Genomic DNA, 25748 nt, shown 5'->3' with positions numbered 1-25748 from the left:
CTCAGAAGTTAAGAACACCTGTTCTTGTAGAAGAACAGGGTTCAGTTCCCAGCACACACAGAATGGCTCACACCCATCTGATGTCCTCCTCTGACTATCAGAGGGTACCAAGCATGCATGTAGTGTACACACACGTACACACACACACACACACACACACACACACACACACACACACACACACACACACACTGGCACACAGTCAAAACACTCATAATTTAAAAAATAAAATAAAATAAACAAAATGCCAGGGACACTTTTAAGCCCAGCACTGAAGGACAGAGGCAGCCAGTTCTATATGAATTTCAGGTCTGCCTGGGCTACATAATGAAACTGCCACAAACCCACCAACCAACCCACCAACCAACCAGCCAACCAAAAAATTAAGTGCTGACTGAGCATGGATGTGTATTATTTGGGAGAGAGTCCACATTTTTCATGATATTCTCAAATTTGTTTGTGATAAAAAATGGTAAACATCCAAAACCAGTGATACAGTCACTTTGAAACCAATATAATCCAAAAACAGCATTTAACTGCCCCCATCAATTTGAAGTAAATAAATAAATAAAATTTAAACTCTTAATAAACTGCTAATAACTGAACTTCTGGGACACTGACCTGCTCTCGAACTAAACATTTTTTTTTTTTTTTGAAGTTAAACAGGTAAGCCACTTAAATGTCCTTATTGGGGTAATATTAACAGATCAAAGGGAACATTTTTTTAATCTAGTCCTATTAGGCTACTGCTGTTATTTTGCAATGTTTAGGATTTAAATAGGGCTTTACATAGCTACACCACTGAAGCACATGCTTTCTTTGTTCTACTTAACCAGATTAACTTTTTCCTTAAGAACTTTGGTTGGTCCTTTCATTGGAAACTATTGCTCTTCTTTCCTTCATCAGGGCATGAGCTAAGATCTCAGGGTATTGTAACCTCCCTTACCATAAGTTCTTATCATGGTGTTTGGAAAGAAACACAAGGATGTTTGTTTCAAGCAGAGTCTCATACTATATACAGCCCAGGCTAACCTCAAAGTTAGAGCAATCCTCCTGCTTTGGCCTACCAAGTCCTAGGACTACACTTGTTAAGCCACCACTGAGACTTTTACATCAAGAAATCATGAGTAAAATTTGTACATTGGCCATGTAAATCACTGATTTAATTAAAAGGCAAATTAAGATACAAGCATCTATTCTATATACTAAAACCAATATTTTAGCACCGATTAAGAGAATTCTTTTTAATGAGCTTTCTAATTAGAAGCAAAATGGAACTATAGACATATACATGAAGTTATTAAAATTTAACTATTTATCTAAAAACTGAACTCTCAGACTTGGTCTGCTGTTACAAACCAAAAACAATGCTAATCACAGGACAAAAGTGTAAATAATAGTTGTTTTAAATACAATGATGAAAATCAATTTTCTGACCTAAGTTCTTGCCTAGAGGAGTAAATGAATCCTTATACTATTTTTAGAAATAATTTAGTTATATTTTACGTATATAAGTGTTTTTGCCTGTATGTATGTCTATGCACCATGTGTGTGTCTGGTGCCTATGGAGGCCAGAAGAGGCCTTTGAAGCCCCTGGAACTGGAGTTACAGAAAGGAGTGAGCCTCCATGTCAGTGCTAGGAAGAACAAGTGCTCTTAACTGATGAGCTCTCTCCAACTCCCCTTTATACTATTTTAGTATGGAACAATAAAATTAAATGTTAGTCCAAATACTTAAGAACATGTTTAACTGTTTCTACACAAAAATACCAGCACTGCAAAGTTTTGTTTTGTTTTTTTGATACAGGGTTTCGCTGTATAGCCCTGGCTATCCCGGAACTCACTCTGTAGGCCAGGCTGGCCTTGAACTCACAGAGATCTGCTTGCCTCAGCCTCCTGAATGCTGGAATACAAGGCATGGACCACTATTGGGCTAAAATCCCTCACAGGTGTACCTAGCCACTTAGGTTTTAATTTGTTTATATTTAATTTTTTTACATTTATTTAGGTATGTATTTTATGTATATGGATGTTTTTGTCTGCGTGTATGCACACCAGAAGAGGGCATTGGATTCCATGGAACTACAGTCAGATACTACAGTGAGCTGCTATTCGGGTGCTTGGAATTAAATTCAGGACATCTTGAAGAGAATCCAGTGCTCTTAACTGCTGAGTCATCTCTCCAGACCTGCAAGTATTTTTTTATAGAGGGCACTTTTCACTTATTTTGTAGTTGGTACATACACATAGCTTCTAAAACTGATACTATACGAAAAAGTTGTGTTACTGCTTCAAATATCTACTATCTAAAAGAATCTAAAACCAATTTTTTCTATCAAATAAATCTCCAAATGTATGAAGTAGGGAAGCTGAAATGAATATGAACTAAAAGACTGAAGGCTGTGAGCTTTACTTGATTTGGGCCTAGAGTATGGGTATGCATAGCTTAGTGATAAGAGTGACTACCCAGCATTCATGTGCTTTTATGCTTGATCCCAAGCACCAGAGATGAGAGGGAAAAAACTGTTTTTATTTGAAGTTCACCAAACTTTTCACTTATCATTAAGAATGCTGAGGATAAAGCTCTAAGTAATGTGTTCTAATGTTTCTGTATAGGACCAGCAAAAGGGAAATAAAGTTGGACGTGGTGGCACATGCCAGTAATTTTAACTCAGGAAGGTGAGGTAGGAGGATTGCCAGGAGTTCAAGGACAGCCTGGACTACATAGGCAAGCCAATTTGGGCAAAATAACAAAACCTTGTCAAAAGCAAACAAACAACAAAAAGGAACAGGGACACAGGTAAAGATGAAATAGTAACTATTTAAAAAGTAACTGATATAGTTACCAGCAAACTGAACTACACAAAGAAAACAACCTTCTGTAACTACTAGAGCCATCTGGATGCAATAGAATAAAAAAGCAAGATTAATTATCAGTAAGTATCTATATCGGTAACTGTTCACTTTGCTAAATTACTATATCCAAGCTACTTATTTTATGTTGGCATTAAATGGAATTTTGAGCTTTGCAGTCTACCTTCATTTTCACTACTAACAATGCCACACAGAACTTTCATTTTTCACACTGTTCTATCCACTGTAAATTCCAATCTCTGAAAAGTCATTGACTAAAACTGAATCAGAATTTAGTAAAACAAAACCAAACAAACAAAAGACCAAAACCAAAATCAAAGTGAAAAAAAAAAAAAACCTAAAGAACTTAGGAACAATAGCAGTGTAATTAACGTCCCTTTTGTCAAGGAAGGGAATTTCCAATTTTGTGACAGCTACAAAATTATGGCGATAACCAAAAGTCTCCGCAGAGTACTTTAAATTAGTAACGCCTCAAGAGACATTTTTTCCTAAGGAAGTATTTGTGTTCCCAGAAGAAAAAGAGACACTGATTTTATAAGTAAATAAAATTTAAAGGTCAAAGTGTTTCTTCAGTGCTCCCTGTATTAACAACATTCATTCCCTGTTACACTGACTTTACAGGGGGTTATTTGTAAAGAAAAAAAGAAAAAACACCAAAAAAAAAAAACAAAAAAAAAACCCCAAGAGTTATTTTTATGACAAAGTAGAGAAAGGAAAATAACACTTGCTACTGTTGGAGCTGGAAGACAGCAAGACATGTTCTATAAAGTGTATATTTCTTCTATTAAAAGAGTATGGTACAAATATATGGAACCAAAGGTAATGTGAGGAAGATAAGGTCCAATAATAAAATTGTTGGTTTCTCCAGAGTAGATCCAAAGGCCCTCTACTAAAAAGGACCCTCTCCATACATTCAAATCACAAGAGTCCAAGAAAATCAATAGTAATGCACTGGAATAATCACAGAAAGACAGATAGCATTTACTAGGCATTAACACATTCCAAAAACAGTAGTAAATGCTTTAAGTATATCACTTTATTTTTATCCTCACTACAATCTCATGAAATGAACAATTCAATATACCTATTTTATAGATAAGAGATTTTTTTCTTTTTTCTTTTTTTCCCCCCGAGACAGAGTTTCTCTGTGTAGCTTTGGAGACTGTCCTGGAACTCGCTGTGTAGACCAGGCTGCATTTAAGAGAATTAAGGTTAAAGTTTTACCTTCCTACTCAAGTCTTTGAAGCTGGTGGCCCACACCTTTAATCCCAGCACTATCGAGGCAGAGGCAGGTAGATCTCTGTGAGTGTGAGGCTAGTCTAGGTCTACAGAGTGAGTGAGTTCCAGGAGAGCCAGGCCTACACATTGAGACATTGTCTCAAAAACAAAGACAAAACAAAACAAAAAACCCACAAGTCTTCTGTCCCCAGGGATGAGGCCTTCATCAACAAAAACTTGTGCACTATTATCACTCATTATACTAAGGTTATGGTATTAACATTTTCTTTCTAAACCTGGTAATATTAGCACTTGAGAGATGGTAGGAAAAAACAATGTGAGTTTGAGGCGAGCCTGAGTTATATAGCTGGTACAAGGTCAGCCTGGATTACATATCAAGATTCTGTCTCAATAAAAACAAACAATAAAACCATTTTCTTCTTTTTCTGAAATTACTGTATTGCCAATTCCTCTGTTTGGCTCAACAGGTGTTTTATTAAAAAGCAAATCAGTTAATTAGAAAAACTATAAACATGATATTCAGAGAAGGGGGAACAGAGGTATCTTAGTCTTTAACTGTACAAAAATGTTCACTTTTGTATCATGGTTTTGTTTAGAAACAGAATTTTAGTTGTCTCATGTGAAGTTTGAAAAATAAAAACAAAAAAAATGGTATTGCATTGTTTTCAATGCAAACAAAACTGGAAGCTACATAAAATATGGAAAGCATTCCATCAAATACATAAAGATTGAGAACAAAAGTGAAACAAAACAATTATCATTAATTTAATGAAGAGTCACCATCAGCATATCACTTTATCATCTTCCATATACGACATTATAGAAAATCGTAATTCTTTCATTTTGATGTGGAAAGAGAAAAAATGAGGAAGGTGTACAAATAGTATAATGTGAAAAGAGCTCTTTTCTTCAAAGTTATTGGGCCTTATACAGAAGTTTTGTTTCTGGATTTTTCACTAAGTGCTTGCTTATCATGATGGTAACTTTCTCTGGGTTTAGTTTCTCTATCTAAGTCAACAAGATGAACCTCACAGGACCTTTTGATTCCATGAATCTATGATTATGAGCCAAAGGTCTATAAGTGATTGCTTAGTTGGGTGACACAGTTACAATCTTTAGAGAAAGTACAATTTACTAACCCAGATACAAGTATATGAGCCCTTGACTGAGGATAAAATTTCTGTGACAAGGCTTAACAGTAAAAGAAAATCAACATTTTATCTGATATATCACAGTGTTCTACATGCCTATATACATATCTGTTCAGTGGGCTACTCAGTTTTCACATTTATATTTTACATATTAATGTTTTCTTTTTTTTGTAAAAAAATGTCTCATAAAATACAATCTTGGCTGTCCTAGAATTCACAGAGATCTGTCTGCTTCTGCCTATATTTTACATACTAATCTTTGAACTAAAAACAATCTCCATCATGCCATTACCTAAAGGAGAAACCAAAGGAATTTTTGAATACCAAAATGTGGTGTATTATTAAAGGAAGGACATGATTTTGTATTTCAGGTCCTAACTGCCTGCATGTGTACACTGAGTTAAATGTCACGAATGTTTTAGCCCTCCCTTGCCAGGCTGCATCTGGAAATCAAGAACATTATCAAAATATGTTCTATATTATAAGAGATGGTAGTAAACCAGCCATCGACTACCTAGCACCTTGCCTGATCTGCCAGTAATAAAGACCAGTAAATTAATATTAGCAGAGTGATGACTAGTGGGTACTAAGAGCTGTAAAAAGTGTTTTCACATATGAAGTATTAGCCATTTCATAAACTGTATTGATTAATTTGACAAAGGTGATATAGCTAGCAAATAGTTTATCAAGATTTAAATGCAGGTGTTCAAACTTGCAGGCCACTGTTTTTAGCTTATACCACACTGAAGTAAGATCATTATTCAAAAAGTGATGGCTACTGTGATTAAACTTTATAGGTCATAGGTCAAGCAGTATACAGGTAATATGTACCCTTTTAGGAACCAGAAATACAAGTCAGAAGATAGGAGAGAGAAGAGATGCAAATGAAAGTCACTAAGCAGCCTCCAAAAGACTGTAAATTATGTACAGCCTAATCCTTTCAAAGGCAATTCAGAAAGGTTTACACAAGAAAATAATTACGAAGCCCCCACAAACCTGCAAAATGTTTGCAAATGTTTGACCACTGATAAACACTCCTCCTCAGCACAATAATGACTACTCGTAGCACATTTTAAGGCCTAAAGCTAATGTGCATAATCAACAGGCACTGTGAATCATAATGGAAGACAAGTGAAAGTTATAACCAGACAAAATGATGGGCTTTTTAAAAAGTAAACTACCTTTCAGAGGAATAATTACTACAGTTGGTATTTTGATTTGTTTAAGTATATGACCATGTGTGTATACACATTTAAGTGCACCAGGTTCCTTAGAAGCATGAATAAAAATATGCAACTTTATATGAGCATCCAATGAGTTTAAAAAAGAAACACAACTTACCTTAGATGAGACTATTCTATTATCACAAAATCTTTGTGCAATATAAGTTTCCATTCCTGAAATGGGATGATTGCCAACAAATACTGTACGTGTTCCAACTCGTTTCTCTTCTCCAGCACACTAACCAAGAGAAAGAAGGAGAAAGTCAGCTTTGCACCATATTTCTCCGTTTTTACCAAGCTTAGAATTCTGGGGAGTCAGAGTAGCAAGGAAAGGTAAAAATCCTGTCAAGGAATTAAAATTCACAAATCTCTTAGCTGTTGACTTAGCAAAACTGTTGTTTGAACCAACTGGTGTAAAGCTAACAGTACAATTCTATAATAATATACTAATTAAAGAAAGCATCTGAGGCATCTGGAGAAATTCACCTCAAAATATGGCACCCTGATATGCTGATAATTTAATAATAAAGGTTCTTGGAAAAAAGTAGATGTAAAGTGTGTTTTACTCTGATACTCTGATGGATACGTCAAAGAAGAAAGTAATTGCATTTAGTCTTCTCCATGCATTTTCTTTAACTAAACTGATATCATCAGAAAGAAGACTGAATAATAAATAAATACCTGGAGAGATTTTTGATACAAGTTTTGTCTATCTCTTATGAAGGCCCATTCAATTCCCCAAACAATAATTTTCTAATCACTATGTAAGTCCTAGACACATCCATCTACTTAAACTCTTTTTTTACTCCTCAAATTGTCATTCTTCATCTTCTCATCCCCTATAAAGCAGGGTTCATAATAGGTTGAGGGGTAGTTCACACATGTATAGAAATATGTAAGAGTATTACCACAAGTTTGAGGCCAACCTGGTCTTAAAAACGAACCAAACAAACAAACAAACAAACAACCAACCAAACAAACAAACCTCCCAAAACAAAACACCTCAAAACAAAAACAATTGCACATATAAAAAGGGGTTATGGCTATCTGGATCCCATTTAATTAGTTGAGTAAGTAACTGCAATTCTTTGTTTCTCCTAAAATACATGGTAAAATTAATCAATCTACTGTAAACTTATGCTAGTGAAATTTGGGATAGCATCTTAAAGAAACAACACTGTATTTTTTACTGCCAGCCATATTATTTCACCCACAGTCCAAATGAAGCTCAACTATTATCTTTACAACAATATGTTAATTTAGAAAAAGTTAGACTGGGATTATTTAATTATTATACAACTTCTGAGGATCTTCTTGTCAACAAACATATCAGAGAACAGAAAACACAATGCAAATTATTTCTAAACTTGAAATAATTACTTATAACTATGTAAGTCAGAAATCCTATTAATGGGGTGATCACCTTTTTCTGCAAAGAAACTATGATTCTTTGCCTTTATATGAAAGTTTCCTTGTGATCTCTCAGAATTGTATTGTCCTAAAGTCTCACTTAAGACAATATATTTCTAGTGCTTCTTTTATATATTTTAAAAGTAGACTCACTGTATCTAAAAGATCCAAAGGAATGCTCTAGTGTATGTAAAACTTTCTGGGATTTCACGGTTCTCTCTCTTAATAAAATTAAAATGTTTATTTTATATGTATGGGTGTTTTGTCTGCATGTATGTCTGTTGCACAGTACCCAAGGAGGCCAAAATAGGAGACTTGATCCTCGGTAGCTGGAATTATGGATGGATGTAAGCTGCTATTTGGGTGCTGGGAACTAAACTTGGGTTTTCTGGAAGAGCAGCAGTGCTCTTTACCAATGAACCCTCTCTTCAGCCCTCTGTTCTCTTTGCTTAGAATAGAATACATTTTATTATATATACAAGATAGTCTTTTGATAGATATTAGAAACAGTTTCTAATTATACTGGTAGGAAACCAGTATCTTAGATCCTCATTCTTATTTTTTAATGATAATTCCTCAATTACAATATTTTAAAATACTAGCCACAAGGAGTTTTTGGTGAGTTATTCAAATGTCAAATATGTAAATCTTTAAAATAATGTTAAAAGAAAAACTACTTAGAATTTTCAGTTTTCCAAATGTCTACTGTGTTTGTATATATTGCTGTCTGCATTTGTGTGTCTTGTGAAGATATTATTTGTAAAATTTACCCCAAAAAGTAATAATCACCCTGAGTATAAAGCATCTCTGTTTTGCTATTTTTAACTTAAGCTTATGAAATAATTAATAAGACACTGCCTTCAAATTTTGTAGAGTCAACCAAAAATAATTGGAAAACACTAACAGAGAAACTCAGGCTTGGTGTTTATCTCAGTAGCAGAGTGCTTGCCTATCACATACAAGACCCTGGGTTCGATTACCACCACCATAAAAATAAACACATTTTTAAAAAGTAAGTAAAGGTTAACTGTGGGGAGTAGAGGAAGTCCTAATTGAATGTGTGTTCTTTACGCAAGCTAGCATGTCAAGTATCCCACTGCCTCAGACCAATGTGACTGGCAAAGCTTTCCCTGAGTCAGGCTCAGAGAAATTACAAAGCCTTCCTTCCCCGGTACATGTGGGGATGTTGATAGTGTGTGCAGAAAATGTCTACTGCAGCTTCCTCCTCCCGGATGTTTGCAGCCTGAGACTGCTTCCCTATAGTGACCCACTCCCTACTACATCAGCTAAACCTGCTTCCTCATTCAGCGGTATACAACAAACCCACCTCCTCAATTCATATGTATAAAATAAATATGGCAGGTTTCCTGGTTGGTGGCTGCTGTTGGTGTGTCTGCACCAGAGTGCACAGTCCACCCAACCCAGATTTTCTGTATGTGTGTCTGTTGTTTCTTCATTCCCTGCCCTAATGCCCTAGATTGTGTACATGGTGCACTGACATACATATGCAGACAATACACCCACACAAAGAAAATAAAAATAAATAAAAATTAAAGCAGAAAGAGGGATGAGGAACAGGAAAAGGAAAGAGAGAGGGTCAGTGGAGCGGGATGTTTCTTGCACTGCCAATATACCTTCTTCCCTCTATAGTGGCTACTAATTAGCTTAAGATGAAAATGAACTAGCACTTTCTCAATTTTAAATTGTCTTCAACTTCTTTGGTCCTAGAAAGAAAAAGTATAATTTTCAGGCACATGTTTTTATGAATCCTCTACAGCTGAGTGACATTTACAATTTTACTAAGAGGTTCCCCCACACATATTACCTCTCTGATCTCTGTTAAATAAGGCTTAAGTAATATCTATCTCCATAAATTCAAGAAAATGGATTGAAATTATGTGCAAGTAGGTGTGTATTTATGTACAGATCCTAGAAGTGGTTGTTAAATGGTAATATGGAGCCTGGAAAAAGCTGTATAATATCCACTTTCCAAATTTTTCAAAGTAGGTCTTTTACTCTAGGGAAGGTTTGAAGGTGAAGCTGCCCGAGGACTGGAGATGGGGTGATATGAAGCAGGTGTCTTTTCCATGCCTGTTTTAATCTAATTATGATGACACTGGAGTCTGGTTGCATTTCCTGCAACTGTGCAATGTAAAAATGAAATAAAAAATGACAACTCTGAATTTATATAAATTCACTGTATCTTTCCATTTGTTGCCAATGTAGAGTGTTAAACTGTAGTGTTACTTCCTATAATTTTGAATAATATAGGTGCTTTTGCCAAAGCAGAGAAATCCAAGAAGGAAACACTAAAAAACAATCACCTTTGTATGGAAGACAATGTAGTCTTGGTCTAGGAGTATGTAATTCCTGTCACTGATTGAGTCCATCCTGTGTTGGACTGAGTCCCATCTAAATGTCTCTAGGAATACTATTGTTTAACCGTGAAATAGGCTAGTACCAACTCTATTTTGCTGACACATGACACACTACTTAAGAACTATTTTTTTCAAGATTTATTTTTATGTACATTGGTGTTTGCCTGTATGTATGTCTATGTGAGGGTACCATATCTCCTGGAACTGGAGTTACAGACAGTTGTGAGAGGCCATGTGGGTACTGGGGATTGAACCTGGGTCCTCTAAAAGAGCCACCAGTACTCTTAACCGCGGAGCCATCTCCCCAGTCCCAAAAATTATTCTTATAACTGTAAAACCACTAAAATTATACTTAAAACATATATATATCAGAGAATGAAACTTAAATTTCTTTCTCAAGATAAAGAAATCACCTTCCTGAAGCAGCTCTTGGGAAGGAGGACTGGGAATTCCAGGCCAGTTGGGCGATACAGATACCTCATCTTAACGAACAAACAAAAATACCTCCCTGTGCCTAGACATTAAAACACACACACACACACACACACACACACACTCTCTCTCTCTCTCTCTCTCTCTCTCTCTCTCTCTCTCTCTCTCTCTCTCTCTCTCTCTCACACACACACACACACACACACACACAATTTATACCAAAAATAATCACTCAATAAAAGCCAGAGCAAAATGCTATTCTTAATTATGACCACCTTTCGCCCATGTCTTTGATATTATTTTAAAAAAGAAATGCTACTGGAAGTATAATTTGTTTCTTGATTGCATCCAGACCTTCGACTGGATAATAACTAAAAAACTAAGGACCTCAATACAATATTATTACTATAAAAGCTAACAATGGAGTGGACACAAAGCCTCCCTCTCCATCCTTTTCAAGTTTGGCAAACAAATGTATTACTTAGACATGTATCTGTGAGTATTAATCTTGACCATGTATCACCTTTACATTCACATTGTTACATGGGCCTACTGCTTACTATTCAATTTTTCTGGATACTTTACAGGTGAAAAAAATTATACAGCCAGACCTGAAAATTACTGCTAGCAGACTGTATTAAAACTGATTACTGTCAACTATCATCCTGCAAATTTTCAACATAGTAGTCATACTCCTGCCTGCATTTTTTCAGGGTACAATAGTTAAAAACAATTTGCTTTTACATGAAAAAACTCAAAAAAATTACCATCAAATATTTAAACTGCCCACAAATTTAAATTATCCTTTAATTCATTTTGTATGTGACTAGTCTTCCACTCATACCATTAATAATAAAACTTGCAGGCATTAATATAATGCAAAGCTATCTGTATTATCAGCACATAACCTTAGCAGATGTTATCCTTGATAATTACATAATTGTTTCTATTGGAGATCCTTCCTCTCTGATTTCCTATAATTAATAAAAGTGGGCAAAAATACTAATTAAAACTTGAAAGGAACTGGAGAGATGGCTCAGCAGTTAAGAGCACTAGCTGCTCTTCCATAAAGCCTGGGTTCTATTCCAGTACCCACAGGGCAGCTTCCAGGAAATCTGACGTCCTCTTTTTTGACTTCCCCAGGCACCAGGAATGCACTTGATGCACAGACATACATACAGGCAGAACACCCATACATATAAAATAAATAAATATAACTTAAACTAAAAAAACTTGAAGACATAGAAATGATTTTATACTATTCACACTCCAACCCAATGCTATTTTCTTCGTTAAAGCATTAGTACTTTTTTAATTGCACAATAAGTCTGAAAATCACAAATTATCTCAAAGCTGAAAAAAAACCATTTGATCAAAAGTTAAAACACCTATTTAAAAGCCTCCTAAAGTCAGAATACTATCCTAGGATTTGTGAGGAACAGTGCAGGGAGGAGAACAGTACAGTGCCAGGGAATAACTGCAGTGTATTAAGCTTCTTGGTTAAAATTGCTATAATGTGTTCAGTGGTCAATTAACTGAGATTTCCAAGCTTACTCCATTGTAACAAACTAAGGTGAATAATCCTGACACTAATTTACAGTCATAATGCAAAAATGAATCTTAAGAACGTACATTTCATATTTTGCTTGTATTGCAACTTCTTTTTTTAAAGACTATTTGAATTTTTTTAAAACTTTTTCTAAATTCATTTTATATACCAACCACAGATTTACTGCAACTTCTTAAGTAATCAAGCTGTTTCTCCCTCCTTTACCAGAAGAAAGAAGTAAAGCAAACTTCTAGATGGGATATTTTATTTGGTTTTGCCTTTAGAGCTTAATTATGGTCATATTTACTGAAATTTGTTTTTTTTTTTTTTTTTTTTTTTTTTGTTTTTTTGTTTTTTTTCAAGACAGGGTTTCTCTGCGTAGTTTTGCGCCTTTCCTGGAGCTCACTTGGTAGCCCAGGCTGGCCTCGAACTCACAGCGATCCGCCTGCCTCTGCCTCCCGAGTGCTGGGATTAAAGGCGTGCGCCACCACCGCCCGGCAATATTTACTGAAATTTGTAAACATCAAAACACAATTAAGCACATGAAATTCTTATGTAGATACAAACTTGGGCATTACCTACTGGCAGCATAATAACTGAAAAAAAACTGCTATAGGTAATACTATTTTAGCTCTATACAAATAACATCAAAATCTGCAGGCACAATACCTAAAAATAAAATAAAATAAAATAAAATAAAAAGAACATGAGAGCCTAGATAAGAACAACACCTTGTTGGAAGTTTTCAGTTGGACTCTCATGATATTAGGTATTGTGCTGAATAGTTCAATTTCACCAGAAACAACCAACCCTAAGTGTCCCCATACCATGAACACTATGTCCTCACCCTAAGTAACTCAGAGCTACAGAAATGTAAATAAAATTCAGCTTTCCTAAAAGATAGCTAAGAGAGTCTATGGATCAAAATGCTGTAAGCATCTTGTGATTCACAATTTTAACAGGAATTTAAAAAATGAATCAGAGGTTGCTTTATTTAAAGAATGTAGCCTGTGTCTCCCAAAGTTCCTAACGGTACACAGCAACTTAACTTTATTAATAGTATCTTTCATAACTTAGATATAGCCTGACAAAACTCATACATAAACATGTCTTTTCAAGGTGACAAAGTTATCTTTTGTTCTTGCTACCCATATCTGTATACCACCTTTCATTCTAAACACTTAATAAATCTTGAAGCTCTAAATAGGAAGGTAACTAAGTCCTAAAATCGGAGAAAAAGAAGCTGGCAATCCAGCTAATCACTGATGAATACCCTCAGAAAATGGATGAATACACATACAAAGAGAAAGCAATAAGAAGGCTCCTGGGCTAAGCAAACCTGGGTAACAAGAAAACAGAATAAAATACAGATTACAAACCTCAGAGGCGGGAGGAAAAGATGGGGCCATCTGCATACTGACTTCAAATTTTCCAACAGAAAAGTAGCTAAATTGTAGAGAAAAGGCTGCAAGTCATTAAGAAGTTGTCCCAATCCTTGTGATCCTTGCAAAGTTTTCTGGAACTTAGGATGAAAGCCAATTTTGGTTTAAGGAGTTTATATACTTCTGTGGGAGGTGCCAAGGGCAGCATTACAGGACCTAAAAGAGTCAGTTGGAAGCAGCACTCTGGTCAGCCCTCTGTTATTGTGCCACTTCATATGGGTCTGCTACTTTTCTCTAAGGATGCTAATTTGCCTTGGCAATATCACTTCAAGCATCAATTTTTTCCCCCAAATATCAATATCCTGGCACAGCACCGTATTCTTTTCTCATCTTGGGAAGTTTTTTTTTTTTTCCTTTCTCTAATCCCTATCAAAATAAACAAACCACAATGACAATTACATTTCTTAGGATAGTTCACTAGACTTAAACTAAAACATACACACATTTGATATTTTTGGTTGTTTGTTTTGTTTTTCGTGACAGGGTTTCTCTGTGTAACAGTCCTGGCTGTTCTGGAACTTGCTCTGTAGACCAGGCTGGCCTTGAACTCACAGAGATCCACCTGCCTCTACCTTCAAAGAGCTGGGATTAAAGGCATGTGCCACTACCACCAGGACACATTTGATTTTTTTCAAACTAGGTTCCACTATAGAGCACTGGCTGGCCCAGAACCAGGGTGGCCTAAAACTCACGTAGATACACACCTGCTACGGCTTACTGCCTAGCTTAACTAAAAGCTTCAGCTTACTGCCTAGCTTAACTGAAATTTTAGTTTTAGACTTGTGAATAGTTTGAGATACAATCTAGGTATTCGTTATGAATCACTGAGGTTTTCCTCAAGAAAATGACTCTAATTCTAAAGATTCAAAAATTTGTACAAAACACATGTAAGGCCTAAGAAAATAGTTTCTGTAGAAAGTTTATTTAGGAATGGAAAATTCTCCTTATTTAGAGATCTCATTATAGGTATGAGAGTTTTATATCTCAGCAGCAAACAGCAATATCTAGCAAAAACAGCCATCAGGTATGGGAGGTACCTTCAGTCAATATTATTACCTATAAGAGATAAATTCTCATTCAAGAATACTTTTTAGGTCAAAAAAGAAAAAAAAAATTACAGTGCAAGAAAAATTCTGGCTAGAGTACAGAGAGAGGAAAGAGATATATGATGGTGTGAACGGGGTTTTGTTTCATATTTCAGTGTCATTATTGCAAAAGTGGTATAAAATTTCCTAGAAAGTTCTACTGGTATATATATCAGTATATATATACTGGAGTATTTCCAGTAAACCCAAATGGATATATTTTTGAGTCTAGCTGCTAAATATACAGAAAGCAAACCAGCTAGAAAAAAAGAAGTCCAATTTGTAAATGTAATTAATAAGATAACATATTCTGGCTATTATCAGCTTATTTTGTAACATCTCCCAAAAGTTAGGTATAATGTTCCTGACTGGAGAAGTAGCTCAGTGTGAGAGAGAGAGAGAGAGAGAGAGAGAGAGAGAGAGAGAGAGAGAGAGAGAGAGAGAGAGAGAGAGAGAAGTAGCTCAGTGTGAGAGAGAGAGAGAGAGAGAGAGAAGTAGCTCAGTGAGAGAGAGAGAGAGAGAGAAGTAGCTCAGTGTGAGAGAGAGAGAGAGAAGTAGCTCAGTGAGAGAGAGAGAGAGAGAGAGAGAGAGAGAAGTAGCTCAGTGTGAGAGAGAGAGAGAGAGAGAAGTAGCTCAGTGAGAGAGAGAGAGAGAGAGAGAGAGAGAGAGAGAGAGAGAGAGAGAGAGAGAGAGAGAGAGAGAGAGAGAATCCATCTCTCTGGAATCTGACTCACAAAAGATAGCCAGTGACAGTCAACTTCTTTGATTAGTTTTTTATTAAAGAAAAGTCTGTTCTTGAAAAAAGCAATTTTTCCTGTAAGTGAAGGATTTGGGGACAAGATATGGAGTGAACAAAACCAAAGAAAATATGCTCTTGGGAAACATTTATGTCTGTATTTTTTTCAGAATGAAACCTGAAGAAAACAGTTTTTTGTTACTTGACTTAATTTCCTTATCTCTAAAAAAGGTAACATAAACTAAAGATTACCTATAATAGCATTAACTGAATAGCCAGAGATTACCTTTTATGACTCTAAATTACTCATGTGAACAAAGGGCCAGCACAGATTTAGCTTGGGTAATGCCGCTGTGTTAGATGGAGCCCTTGATTGAAGTCTGTTGTCCAAAACACACACATTAGTCTTTTACAACTGTTGATCTGATACTCTGGTAGCAAAATTAGTAATTACTTTCCCCCTTTGTGGTAGAGTACACAATCACTTGAGTACTGTACCAGAACTAATGCCATTGTCTCTATATTCCCTCACCTTCTCCAAAGCTTAGTTTTTGAAGTTGCTGTGCAGGACAGAGACTAAATGGTTGCCTGTCCCCCTTCTTGTTTGTGAGACAGAGGCTTGCTTACTACGCAGTCCTGGATAGCCTGAACTCACTAGTAGACCAATCAGACTGACCTCTAACTTTTAGAGCTCTACCTGTCTCTGCCCTCTAAGTGCTGCTGATACTAAAGGTGTGTACTACCATAGCTGATCTGATTATTCTTTAAAAAAAAAAGATTTATGGGCTGGAAAGATGGCTCAGAGGTTAAGAGCACTGGCTGCTCTTCCAGAGGTCCTGGGTGCAATCCGAAGCACCCATATGGCAGCTCACAACTGTTAACTCCAGTTCCAGGGGATCTGACACCCTTACACAGACATACATGCAAGCAAAACACTAATGCATATAAAATAGAAATAAATAATTAAAAATATTTATTTTTACTTTGTGTCTAAGTATTTGCCCTCAGGTATATATATATATATATATATACCACACATGTGCCTGGTGTTTACATGGGCCAGAAAAGGGCAAACAATCACCAATAACAGGAAGTACAGATAGCTGTGAGCCACCATGGAGGTGCTGGGAACTAAACCTGGTCCTCTGCTAGAGCAGAAAATATTTTTAATTGCTGGGCCATCTCTCCAGTCCAAGAGACTAATTTTTTTTCTAAAAATCTAAAAAAATTCACTTTTATGTATACTAGTGTTCTCCCTGCGCCATGTACGTGCCCTGCAGTGGATGCCAGAAGAGGTTGCCAGATCCCCTGAGACTGGAGTTACAGATGACTGTGAGCTACTGTGTGGGTGTTGGGAATTGAACACATGTCCTCTAGAAGAACAACCAAAGCTCTTAAGTGCTAAGCCATCTCTCCAGCCCTAGGACTAATTATTCTTATAAGTTGCTTGGATTTTACAGAAATCAGCAAAAGTTTTGAAGTAAAAGAGACAATTTGTATTATACTGAGGCATAAAAAGAACACATTAAATACATAATAAATAATAATTTGTAAATTTTAAAATATACCTGCTTGCTTTGTTAGATCTCAATGTCTTTGAGGACTGCCAATTAGGAACCCACAATAAATATAAATCGTCAAAAATAACAGAATGCACTATTCAATTTTTCCCAAAATGCATTACATGGAACAAGTTAACAATAATGTTTCCTTATAGAAGGACCAAACCCAATCCATAACCCCCTCTCCTGGCTCCACAATGCATACTTACATAGTAAAAGTTTTTAAAAGTTTACAAGGAACCACTTTAACTTTGTGTAAATTAGACTTTCCCATGATCATTTGACTACAGGATTTTCTCCCTAAAGAAGACACCATGGCATCACATTTAATATATGGTTTGGGAAGTCCTACTTCAGTTTTTACTGCATCAAACATTTAGGCTATAGCTATGCTAGATTCTACTGGCAGGAAAAACACACAGCATCCACAATTAGCCATACTGGCAAAGCATTCAAAGATATGAAGTAAGATAAATGGTAAAATTTTGATGTTTCTATCTTTATATAGCAAAAGTAGGTAAGTAAAGTATTTGGCCATAAGCCCAAGTAGAGGTTTTTGCTTCTAAAGTTCAATTATGAGAGGCAAGATACCAGAAGACCTTGATCTTAATTACCTTCTGATCTGTGTGTCTTGGGAAAGCCCTGGTACTGGAGTCTTTGTCTGTAACTTGCATAAAGCTTGACTAGATGATTGCATCTAAGAATAACATTTATAGACATATATAGCACTGAAATCTTGCAATGCAGCTTCAGTCGTACAATTTGGCCACCTGATTCAGCCAAGACTTTCTAAAATAAAATAATTCAAGGGCAAGGAAGAGATTAAATATTTGAAAATAAAGAATAATTTTCAAAAACACATGTGCTAGCTCCAAGACATAAAGATGAAAGAAGATTAATTTTCATGACTTACTTTGGAGAGAAAAAGCCAGGAAACACAGAAAAAAAAAGAGATATATATTCTAACCTCACACTACTAAATAACACTAAAGTGTTTGCCTTAATTGTTAATTTTGGGCTGGTGGGATGGTTTACCATATAAAGACATTGCTGGCAAAGCCTGACAATCTAAGTTCGATTCCCTGAACCCACATGGTAGAAGGAGAGAACAGACTCCCACAAATTGTACTCTGACCTCTACACACACTGTGGCTTATATACACAACAAATGTAACAAAATAGTTAATTTTATATTGTGTGAATTTTTTTTCAAAAGTAACTCTTTTGTCTACTGGCTGGGGATTGAATTCAGGGCATTATGTATAGTAGGCACAGATCCTGTTACTGAGATAGATAGATAGATAGATAGATAGATAGATAGATAGATAGATAGATAAGATAAGATAGATAGATTAGATAGATAAGATATGACATGATATTCCCAGCACAAGATAAGTTTACTAATGTTGTTAATAGATTCATTAACCTGTATTAACTGATCTTCTAGTATATACAAGGCACTGGAAACACAGTGATGGATTTTATACAGTATTTGTCTTCAAACAGCTTATTGTGGGAGAGACTGCTCACAATCAAAGACTCAGAAAAAAATTAGGTAAATGTCAACAGTAAAAGCTGACACAGCCAGTATCACACAATAGTTACAAAATGCAAACCTGACTGTACCAGTCCTCCAACCCTACTGATAATGGTTTCACATCAATCTTAAAAAATTTAATCAATCCTGCAAGGTCTTACACATAGTCTAGTTCTCTCCTTGTCTAATTTCACATCTTGCCTTATACCTACCTACCTCACCTTTTTTATTTCTCTGTTACAACCCATTAGTCTTCTTTCTATTACAAGTGAGCCTTAGGCCCCTTCCTGTCTCAGAGCTTCTATTCCATTGCAACTTTCAGCACAGAATATTCCTATCACTTCTTTACCTACTTATAATCATTCTTCAGAACTCATCAGCCATCATTTTCTTTTCTTATTCTTTTGTCAGAATCTTATGTAACCCAGTATGGTCTTGAACTTGCTAGGAAGCAGAGAATGACAATGAGTTCCTCCTGATCCTTCTGATTCCACTTTTGAAGTGGTGGGATTACAGGTATGTGCCACCATATTCGGCTCATCATTACTTTCTCTAAGGACAAACCAAGCCAAAAGACTAATAACCTGTTCTATAAAATTTGTCTGTTGGGGGTCGAGACAGGATCTCTCTACATAGCATTGGCTGTCCTAGAACTCACTATGTAGATCAGCTAGCCTTGACTCACAGAGATCGGACTGCTTCTGCTTCCAGAGTGCTAGGATTAAAGATCTGTATCACCACACCCAGCTCTGTTCTATAAAATCTTCCCTACACAAAATATACAACAAAGTCTTGGCTAATTTCTCAAAAAGCTGTTAATTGCCAGTCTCTACTAAAGTATCTTCAAACATACCAGTTAAACTTAACCCAAAGAAATCCTCTTTTGATTAAAGAGCCAGAGAGATGGCTCTGAGGTTAAGAGAGCATACTCCTCTTCCAGGACCGAATTTCAGTTTCCAGCACCCCCATCAGGGAGCTCACAACTATCTGTAGGTCCAGCTCCAGCAGAACCCAACGCCTCTAGCCTCTGTGGGCATGTATGCACATACTCACATGTATACTAATTAAAATTTAAAGAAAATCCTTCTGATTATTTTTGGAAAAAAACAAGGCAGTGGTTGTGACAATAGCAACATTGTATAGTGACGTTTTAGTGCTTCAAACATATTTTCACATTGTTGGTTATTGTTAATTTATTTACATAGACTTTAAACAATTTTATCCCAGGCAGTGTTCAGATTAATCATATCCAGCTGATTAAACAGTTGATTAAAACTGGTAGCTAAGGCTGTTTCTATTTAGAAAGTCAGGAATTAGGCTAGAAATAATCCTTAATATAATGCTGTTTTTATGAAGAAAATCAGATTAGGTTTATATTACTTTGACTTACAGGAAATGGAAAACAAGACTAGTATGTTTGTTTTCAGTGTTTTTTTTTATCCTAAGTACAGAATGCTTATAAATACAAAACATTTGTTCCTGATATAAGCCAAGCACTACTAAAATCCAAGTATTATTTCTATTTGGTCACAGTAATAATTTGCTCCTATGATACTAAACAGGGTGGTATGGAAAAGGAAGAAGACAATATGTTGAAATGACAACTACAGGGGGTCAGGAAAGAAAGCTATTTGTTCACATAAAATTCCAAATAAGCCAAAGAGGCTACCATGACCACAAAACTGAACATTTTACTGAAGAACTGCACAGAGATTTTTCTTCTGTCATATTTGCTTATATCCAACACCACTTTCTCCCAATCTTTTTCACTCTTTTTTAGATTTATTCACTTTATCATATGTGTAGGTGTTTTGCCTGCATGTATGTGTGCATTGTGTACGTGTTGGGTGACTGGAAGAAGTCAGAAGATGGCATCAGATCCCCTGGAATCAGAGTTATGGATTATTGTAAGTTACAGATAAATGCGACCCCCTTGTGAGTGCTGGGAATTGAACCAGGTCTTCTGTAAAAATCAAGTGCTTTTAAATGCTAAGCCAACCTCTTCCCCTACTCTTCTGCTGTGCTCTGTGGCCCCTGCTCAGGCTTGTCAGAAAAGGCCTGATATATGTTTTTACCTGGACAGACACTGTGCCCATGTTAGCATACCTGTGAGATGGACATGGAATTCTCATGTAAGAACTGCAGCTATGTGAAGGGAAAGAATAAAGAATATAAAGAACAAAAGGTAACACACTGTAAGCCATCCCAAAAAAAATCACTTTTCAAAACTGAAAAGAATCCTCCAAATAATAATGTTTGGATTCAAACTCTGCTGTGGTGCCCTACCCCTCCCACTATACCCTAGGGAGGCTGAGGTAGGAAATAACTGTAAGTTCAAGGCCAATCTGGACTGGGGAGAAGGTTTGTTCAGTTTAGTACTTTACTTACCTCACAAGTGTGAGGATCTGAGTCTGATTCCCAGAAACCACATAAAAGTGCCATGCATGGTCCTATTTGCCTGTCACCCTAGTGCTGAAAAGTCATAAAAAGATCCCTGGGCCACAAAGGCCAGCCAGTGTTGCCTAACTGGTGAGCTCCAGGATGAGAGACCCTGTATCAAACAGGGTTGATAGCATTCCTAAGGATGGTACCCAAGGTTGTTCACATACACACATATATAACCAAAGACAGACAGACACATAGACACACACACAGAGAAAAAATAAACATGAAGAATGAGGAGAATACTAAAAGTCAACATGGAAAGGATATTTACCTGTAAGAAAAAAATTTTTTTTTTTAAGATTTATTTATTTATTATGTATACAGTATTCTGACTGCATGTGTCCCTGTGAAGGCCAGAAGAGGGCACCAGATCTCATTACAGATGGTTGTGAGCCGCCATATGGTTGCTGGGAATTGAACTCAGGACCTCTGGAAGTCAGTGCTCTTAACCTCTGAGCCATCTCGCAGGGGTAGCATGGCCGACCGGTCTAAGACCCTAGATTAAGGGTCCAGTCTCTTGCGGTAGTGGTGCACGCCTTTAATCCCAGCACTTGGGAGTCAGAGGCAGGCGGATCTCTGTGAGTTCAAGGCCAGCCTGGGCTACAAAGAAAAACTTTTTATTGATAATCTCAAAACAAATTAGTGAATTTTCTCCCTTATCTTTTGATATCTCTAAGATCTTATGTGGAAAACTACTCAGACACCTAACTGGTATATTTTAATCATAAACATGGCTATCATTAGTTTTTTGGCCATGTTTTAAGTAGAAGAGATTATAGTGAAGTATATAAAACTTGCCACTCTCCTTACACACACTCATTAATAAAGACACACACTTTTCTTGCTCTAGAGATGACAAAGAGTAAGATCCTAGTAAGAATTTGTTGTTGTTTTTTGAGACAAGATTTCTCTGTGTAGCCCTGGCTGTTCTTGAATTCACAGAGATCTGCCTGCCTCTGCCTAAGAGTGCTGGGTTTAAAGGTGTGCACCACCACCACAAAGCAACCCTATTAAGTTTTTTTTTTTTTTTAAAGATTTTTTTTTTTATTGTTCTGTTCAAGACAGGGTTTCTCTGTGTAACAGCTCTAGCTGTCCTGGAACTAATTCACTTTGTTGACCAGGATGGCCTCAAACTCACAATCTGCCTGCTTCTGCCTCCCAAGTGCTGGGATTAAAGGCATGTGCCACCATGTCTCATCTAAAAAATATTTTTAATGAACGAGTGACTTTCTTAGCAAAGTCTTTCTAGTTTCCTTAGCTAACTATATTCTTGCAACTAAGAAAATTCCAGGTTCTAACTCATGGACATCATGTCCCCATGGTTCTTTAGGCTCTCACCTTACTTTGGACCTTTTCATAGTACGCGAGCAGGATTTGAATTCCATGACCTCTACATGCGCTCTGAGGTTAGCTACAATTCCTGGGGATACTCAGCTATCTAGGAACTCTTATCCTTTAGTTTTAGCCATTCACCTTTAGCCATTCTACAAGGTTATCAGTGGGCAAATAAGAGCAAAGCTGAGACAAAGCTTGATCACTTCACTCTTTCTGCTTACACTCTCTCATTGACCCATTTTAGTTAGAGCTATACCAGTCCCTGCCATGCACAAGTTTTTAACACTATGGGTTTGACCAAATATCAAAACAGGACTTAAATGAAACAAACATATAAATACATTTGCAGTACACTGCTAAATAAACACAGAGGAATAAAGGGAAAAGGATCACTGAAGGGAAGAAACTGACTAGGGGCAGGTTTAGTTTAAAACGTCAAGGAAACTAATGAATGTGTATCCAAGTCTTAGGTAATTGTGGCAACTTACCTAGAATTTTATCAAATGAATTCTAAAAAATGTTGTAGATTTCACATATGCTACACAGCTAGACATATGCTTTGACAAAATATTACCTTTTGGCCATACACTGTGCTTGGTTTCAGGACTAGTCTAAATATATCTGACTTCTATCAGCCATTCTAACTATTCTCTCCTCTGAAAGTCCCTATTAAAAGGGACCTGATCTCACCAAACTGATCTTTTGTCTTATTCTCTCTACAAGTACCTCAGTTTATTTTCAATTGCTGTTTTCTTGGACTAGAATTACCTCGATGAGTCTCCATAAAAGTAAACTTAAGGCCAATTAATGCCAAATCCAGCAACCCAATTAAAAGCCCTAGTAACAGTTGGGAACGAAAAATATGCAAAATGGGGAAACCTTTACACAGAGTAGCTTCCCCTAAGGTAATCACAATCAGTAATTCTTAGAGATCTGTTGTCTTATTCTCTCACGACACAACTGGAATCTGCATCACCTAAATATGTGTATAAGATACAAACTCTGTGGATATATTAATGGAAGGACAGAGAGATGGAAGTATTATAGTCAAATATGGCTCACTTGTTTGAGTAAACAAGACTAGCTCCAAAATCATAGTGTCATTTGGAGCCAATCTGTGAAGACTTGAGGTCTATTACAGAGAAGAAAATACATTTTGATCAATCCTGTGTTGTGGAGGCTGTGCATGCACATGGAGGCCAGAAGTCAATATTGGCTGTTATTTTTTGAGACAGTCTCTCACTGAACCTGGAACTCACTAACTGTCTAGACTTAGTGAACAAGTCCCAAAGTTCTTCTTTCCATCTTCCTAGTGCTAGGATTACAAAAGAATGCCACTGCACCTGACTCTTACATGGGTGTTAGATCCAACTTCAAACCCGCAAGTCTACATGACAATCACTTTACCAACTGAGCCATCTTTCCCTAGCCCTGTCTCATCTTTTCACGGATATATCTCTTAATGTTCAGGGTTCAAATATCAGAGGTACTCTGATTTTTGTGATCATGACCTACTTTCAGAGGGCATGACAATTATCACAATGTTTCAGAGTAGACAATATGTAAGATATGGTAAAGTAAAGGAGCATACAGGTGAAGCATATGGGTAATAGAGCCAGGTGTCTGGGTTCAAGTACTGAGTTTGCCACTTGCTAGCTATGCGAACTACAAGTTCACTGACCCCCACTATGTTTCAGCTTCGTCACTATCTAAATGCAAACAGTGGGGCTAGAGAGACAGCTCAGTGATCAAGAGCACTTGCTGCTCTTGCAGAGGGTGTGAGTTTGGTTCCCAGCATCCACACAGCAGCTGTAACAGTAACTTCTGTTTCAGGACATGCAATGCCCTCTTCTGACCTCCACAAGCATTGCATACATGAAGTATACTTACATACATGCAGACAAATACTCATAGACATAAAATTGAAATTTAAATGGAAATGGTGATGACTTATGCACACAAAACAGTGTCTTCATATAGTGAACACTAAGAAAAAAATCATTATTCTCATACAACACAATGGAAACATTCTTTGTTTACCATTTTCTAACAAGAGATAAAGGTAGTATGAAGTGGAAGAGAAAAATAATAAGGCTATAAGATCAAAATGACCACAAATATTTCATTATTCTATACTAATCAGATAACTTATTAATTTCGTGTGTGTGTGTGTGTGTGTGTGTGTGTGTGTGTGTGTATGTATGTATGTGTGCGCGCGCGCGCGCGTGCAGACGAGCAATGTACATGCGTGCACACATCTCTGGAAACCAGAGGTCAGTCTCAGATGTCTTTCCTCAGGAGCCATTCACCTTGCTTTTTGAAACAGGATCTCTTACTGGGAACTGGGACTTTCTAATCAGGCTTGTTTATCTGGTAAGGCTGGCTAGCCAGTGAGCTCCAGAGATTCTTACCTGTCTCTGAGCTCCCTAAAGCTGGAATTACAAGCACATGTCATCAAACTTAGCCTTTTATATGGGCGGAGACAGAACTTAGGTCTTTCCTCATGCTTGCTAGACAAGCCCTTTACTTACTGAGCAATGTTTTTCATTAGCATATAAACAAAGGCAAAATGATACATTGTGACTTTACTCATAACCATGAAACATGCAAAATGCTTTCAAAAGGAGGAAAACAAACTTCTCAAGGCTCCTCAAAGGTTATAATAAATGATTCAGCTCATGGCTGTGTGCAGTAGCAAACTGGAGGGTCTTGGTAGGCAACAAACTAGAAGCAAAAATAAACAGCAAGTGTAATCAAATGAACACACTCTGGAATACCACATAGCTCTGCAATACTTGCCATTCAGGGAAGGCTGGGTGCTGGGAATAAAAGGGAAGTATCTACACAGGCAGGCAATAGGAAGAAACCTCCCATCCTGTCCTGGTAACACCCTAACTAACAGGAAGAAGGCAGTCAGAGTGTGGTTCTGGAGAAGGCCACAGATTTAGAAGTGGAAATAATTGGCCTCAGACAATCACTTTCACCTATTATCCTTTCCAAATCAAGTCAAATAATCTGTGAATGTGGACATGTATTGTGAAATCCTAAAATCCAAAGGCCTGTTCCTTTCTACTGAAACCAAAATTTCAAGAACAAGAAATATGTAAGGCAAAATGATAAGCATCATTCTCTTGCTAAAGTATAAAGAAGCTCGCTTCACTAGAAGATCAACTTTGAATCTCAATTCTTCTCTTTTTAACCTCAGTTTTCCTATCCATAAAATGTAGGAGCCAAATGAGAAGGTCCCCATGAGTATTAGTTATTCAGATCTATAAAAAAATTAACATGTTAGAATCCTAGAGAAGGAATATTTAACATGTTTGAATGAACATAAGCAGTTACGTACTTAAA

At 36.6% G+C, this 25748-nt stretch overlaps 1 protein-coding gene across 8 annotated transcripts in view; it reads right to left on the bottom strand.

The window, feature by feature from the left end:
• Atp11c (ATPase phospholipid transporting 11C (ATP11C blood group)) overlaps window positions 1-25748 on the bottom strand; it is a 201105-nt gene that overhangs the window by 114906 nt on the left and 60451 nt on the right. For all 8 annotated transcript variants that reach the window (XR_013047942.1, XM_042268650.2, XM_015987375.3 and 5 more), the window contains one exon: window positions 6605-6724. Coding sequence is in view for 7 of the 8 variants with exons in the window: in XM_042268650.2 (XP_042124584.1) it covers window positions 6605-6724 (120 nt within the window). In the remaining variant the exon portion in view is untranslated. The remainder of the gene's footprint in view (window positions 1-6604; window positions 6725-25748) is intronic.

This window comes from Peromyscus maniculatus, chromosome X, assembly GCF_049852395.1.
Source record: "Peromyscus maniculatus bairdii isolate BWxNUB_F1_BW_parent chromosome X, HU_Pman_BW_mat_3.1, whole genome shotgun sequence".
In the NCBI taxonomy this organism is placed as follows: Eukaryota; Metazoa; Chordata; class Mammalia; order Rodentia; family Cricetidae; genus Peromyscus; species Peromyscus maniculatus.
This window is presented reverse-complemented; position numbering and strand designations above follow the sequence as displayed.